Source organism: Anopheles coustani, chromosome X (genome assembly GCF_943734705.1).
Source record: "Anopheles coustani chromosome X, idAnoCousDA_361_x.2, whole genome shotgun sequence".
Lineage (NCBI taxonomy): Eukaryota > Metazoa > Arthropoda > Insecta > Diptera > Culicidae > Anopheles > Anopheles coustani.
In genome coordinates, this window is record NC_071290.1 from 15,416,346 (window position 1) to 15,421,141 (window position 4,796).

The following is a 4,796-nucleotide window of genomic DNA, read 5'->3' on the forward strand; positions in this document are numbered from 1 at the left end:
GTTTCCCTGAGGTATCTCCAGAACTAAACCCTGGTACTACGACCAACTCCAGACATGCGACCTCGCTACGCAAATCGTAATCGATCTAGTCGCACCGAACGCGATGATCGATAGTGGGATAGGCATCTAAATGATTACGGTGTACCTACTTTTTTTCGTGTGTGTTATACAATTATGTACCATCTTTTATTGAGATATAGGATAGACAAACTCGATGTGCGATGTCTCACTCGCTCGTTCGTAGCTTGGGGGGAGGGTTACGTAGCATAGTCCCGGTGGGAATTACAACTACCTCCGAAGTGGGGGACGACGACGACGACGCAATCGATCGTTGGCAGAGCGATTGCCAAAGCACAGGTTGCGTGCGTGCGTGTATGTGTTAGCATACCGGGGGTTGCACGGCTTTGGACCGACCGGTGCACGTCCCGACGGTGAAGCCTCAGTCGTCGGACGCACTTGACGATGATAAGGTGCTTTCCCGTTTGTCGTATCTGCTAGTTGAAGTGCTAGAAGCATCGATTAAAACCCCTCCCCCGTCTGGAACCGTAGGAGAACGAAACACCTACGCGCGGCCTATAAAACTATCGTGTGTACCAGCCCGTAGTATCTGCGAACTTAGTATAGTTTGCTGATATCCAGAGAGTGTTTTGGTGGTGCAGTTTGCTGGTATCTGGTCCCTCGACCCGGGCACCAGATGCTCCAGTGGATGGCAGTGCAGACGGGGTCAGCAAAAAAGGCTACGTAATACCACCGCACACTAGCCAGCACCGGGATGGACCACATCGCCGAGGTGACGACCGGGCTCTCGTACGCGCCGGCTGGCATCCTCTTCGGCTACCTGCTGCTACAGCCGGTCGCCGGGGACGCGCTCATCGAATGCCTGTACCTGGAGACGATGTACTGGCCGTACATCATCGCGATCGTTGCGATGCTGGTGACGGTCGTGATCACCAACGGCCTGAAGCTCAACTACCGCAAGACACAGTTTATCCATCTCTACATTGATCTGGTGGCGTGCCTGTTTTCGCTCGCGGCCGGCCTAGTCTTCCTGCTAGTGGACGGTACGTTCCATCACGGGTGTCTCTACATGTTTTAAATATGTGTGTATGTGTGTGTGTGTGTCGGTGTGTGAATCAAGTGGTCGCTATTTTTCCCGCGTAGTTTATCTTATCAGCAGCTATTGCCTCGAATATTGGGGCTCTCGAGCGGGTCGTACTATCTCATATACCGCCTCAACAGCTTCACCGCACCCTCCCCAACGTGCCCACATGCCCTTCAACCAACTCAGTACCCGCTCCCACCGACCCCCACTCTTCCTCCCCACTGGCTTGTTCCCGGCATGTATCTGATAAGGCGTGGTGTGGCCTGCAACGGTGGTACGGGGCTTTCTCACCTGCTTCAGAGGGCTATTCTGGTTTGGCCCGTGAGTCACGCATAGAACGATTCGCGATTCATTAGGTCACGTACCCCCGTTGTCTTCCACTATCAACCGGGTGCAGCTCAATCAACCTCCGGCAACTCCTCGCCCGCCCTTGTGGATGCCGTCTCGAGAACTAATTGACACCTGTCAGACGGCGTGCGGTACAAGATACTGGCAATTGGACGCGATCGGAGTCGCAGATAGGTGCTACCTACCAATGCTACCCGGCGTGTAGCCCGCTACAATCCGGCCCGTGATCTCTATCAAACCCTTCAACCCATGATCGTGATACGACAGCTACAAGCACCCGTCGAGAATTCTGCGGCGAACCGGGGAAGTGTCCAGGGAAGGCCGGGCAGTGCGGCAGACGTGTTCTGGGCATCCACTGTTGTGTAGGAGAAGAACGCAAGCGAGTCGGTCGTCACCAACTGGAGCAAAGGAACAGTCGCAAGATCTAGAGAACGAGATGTGCTGTGGCGCATCTTCCCAAAAATTTGCGTCGTTGTTCTTCATGTTGTGCGTGTGTGTGTGTGTGTGTGTCACCCCGCCCCATCGTCGACCCGAATTCCACCGACATCGATTTGTTTTGATGCTTTCCTTATCACGCCCGACCGGGTCGAACTAATGGGAGCTTTGTTTGCTCACCGTGTTAGAGGCCGATGTATGGCGCGTACGGTGTGGCCAAATTCCGATGGTGTGATAACGCATGCGTACGGGGAAAAAATAGTGGCACGTCCAAAATAGGTGGCTGGTACTAGATAGGGTACAATCATTACCTGGTGTGTCGTTGTCGGTGTTCGGTGTGATGACAGAGGTTCTCAAGTCTGACAGCGGTCGGATGTTACTGCCCTTATTGATCGAGGTCTATTCGCATTGCAGATGTCATCCCAGCCGTGTACGTTGGTGCCGTAGCGATCGGGCTGACGCTGGTTCCCGGCCTCAGCTACCTGCACATCCGCTCCAAGGGTCGCCACCGGGCGATGTACATGTCGCTGTGCACCTTTTGGTTCCTGTCCGGTGTGGCCTCGACCGCGACTGTTATAGCGCACGAGGACGAGCGTATCGCGGCGGCGGACGGTGCCGTGGTGGAGGAGACGCTGCACCAGAATGTGGCGATCGCACTGCTCGCCAGCAGCTCGCTGGTGATCGTGCTGATCGGTCTGGTGGAGCTGCTGCAGCGGGAAGCGATCGTCGACTACCGGAAGCCGCTGGACTACGACACGGCGATGGCGCACGACAGTGGGCGGCTGCTGAGTGGCCGTCGGCGCTCCTTCGGTACGTTCGCTCACTTTGGCCGCTCGCTGCAGCCGGGCAAGTCGGCGGTGTCGTCGGCGGCGGCTGCTACCGCTTGGGGTGCTGGCTCGACCGAGCAGATCGTGAGTCCGGCGGGCGGCTGGGGCGGGTGTCGGTACCGCTCACTCTGGACGGTGTACGCCATCGTGACCAAGCTGGTGGGCTTCATAGCCTTCTACTGGGTGCTGTTGGACCTTGGAATGGGGGCTACCGTGGACCTGCTCGAGGAGGAGGCGGTGTGGTACTGCGTGTACTGGCTGATGGCGGCCGGTGCCCTGCTGACCACGCTCCTCACGTTGCTGCTCTCCACCAAGCTACTCTTCCTGCTGGGCTCCGTCTTCTACCTGATCGCGCTGGTGCTGGCCGTCGCGTTCTACTCCGCCGACCTACGCCCGACGGAGTACGGTGCCGTGTCGATGGTGCTGTTCGCCTGCCTCGGCATCGCCCTGCCACTGCCCGCCATCAACATTCTCGAGCTCGCCCCGCTCAACTACAACGAGGCGGCTCTAGCGCTGGGCACCGCACTCGAGCTGCTGGCCATCGCCCTGCTGCAGTACTTCGGTACCATCGATGGGACGCTGTTCGGCGTCGAGGAGTCGGCGGACGACGTCGAGCAAGAGCCCGACAAGGACGTCATAGCCGCGCACTACATCACCGCCATCGTGCTCGGCGTGGTGTGTGCCGTGCTGGTGCTCTGGCACATGCCCAACACCAAGCACAAATCGCTGCCGGAGATCGAGAGCGACCTGGGCCGTATGCGGTCCTACTTCGCCTTCAGCCGCCGAGCGCTCGCCTCAGCCGCTCCGGAGCCAGCCGCCGCGCCGCGCAGCGAACCGTTGCCGAACGGGGTCGGTGGTGACGGCGTCGCCTCGATGGGGGAGCTGTCGGAGGACAATCAGCTGAGTGCGAGGAATGCGGCCCGCTTCGCCGGCCTCTACACCGAATCGCCCGGACCGCGCGACGGCTCATATGACAGCCGCAGTCGCAGCCCCTTCAACGACTTTGGCCACGAGCTGCCGGCGAATGGGCTCGCCAATGGCCATCACCATCACCACCTCGACCACCACGACGAGCTGCGGATGGCGGCGTCCCTCGCCGCCGGTCGCTCCCAGCGCTCCCTCTCCCCCCGCCACCCGGTGGACGACCACAGCTTCCAGCTGCACCAGGAGGCGCTCCAGCGGCAGCACGAGGCCAACTACCTGAACGCGCGGCTCCTGCACCACCAGCAGCTGCAGCAGCGTGGCCTCGACTCGCCGACCGGCTCCGACCAGTACCTGCGCGCCCGTGGCGTCTCCCCGCTACCCGCCGTCCCCTCGCACCCCGACGCCATACGGCCGGTGCCGCTGCTCCCCGTCGCGCGGACCGGCAGCCGGGCGGCTCAACATCGCGGCGAACCGATGGCGCTCGGGTCGCTCACGGTCAAATCCGAGCCCGGCACCGTCCTCCGGCCCATCCTGCTCACGCAGAAGAGTGACGCGCCAGCGCCCCCACCCATGCCGCCGGCCGACTACCTCACCAAGTCGCTGCCGCGCGTCAAAGCCGTCCGCCAGTCGCGCATCCCCCCGATCGTCCCCAAGCCGGAGCAGCCCGAGGAGGTGATCGTGCCGGGCGTCGAGTACTCGCACAACCTGGTGCCGAGCCAGTTCCTGCGCCAGACGCTGCAGAACTCGCAGCTGTTCCGCTAACCAAACCTTCCCCCTCACAACAACAAAACTGAAAGAAAGTCCGAGCGTCCGAGTTGCACCCACCACCTCCCCGCCCTGTGTGCTACCGAAATAAAAAATCCCGGGAAACCTATTTACCAACAACCTGGCCAACAATGAATGGGTCTTCGTTTCGAATCGCTGAAAGAAGGTACCCCAATGTACCGCAGTATAGTACATGCCAACATGCGAGGGTTTGTTATAAAACTATTTGGACCCTTTACCCTGTTTACAACGAACGCACAACGAGCTGTAGCCTTTGGTTTCTTAAAGTGTTTAGGAGGGACTGGGGTAATATGCACCCCCGAGGCAAAACGGACCTTTTCCAATATCTTAAACAAAAATTCTAAGCATTTCTTCCATTCATTTTCTTTAATGAT

The 4,796-nt window shown here is 59.2% G+C and overlaps 1 protein-coding gene across 1 annotated transcript; it reads left to right on the forward strand.

Annotated features, from left to right (window-relative positions):
* Positions 1–772: 772 nt before the first annotated feature.
* LOC131269290 (uncharacterized) lies at positions 773–4,576 on the forward strand. The gene is made up of 3 exons (XM_058271643.1): positions 773–1,061; positions 2,300–3,767; positions 3,852–4,576. The coding sequence occupies exons 1-3, from the start codon at positions 773–775 to the stop codon at positions 4,396–4,398; spliced, it is 2,304 nt and encodes a 767-aa protein (XP_058127626.1). The 3' UTR covers positions 4,399–4,576.
* Positions 4,577–4,796: the final 220 nt, after the last annotated feature.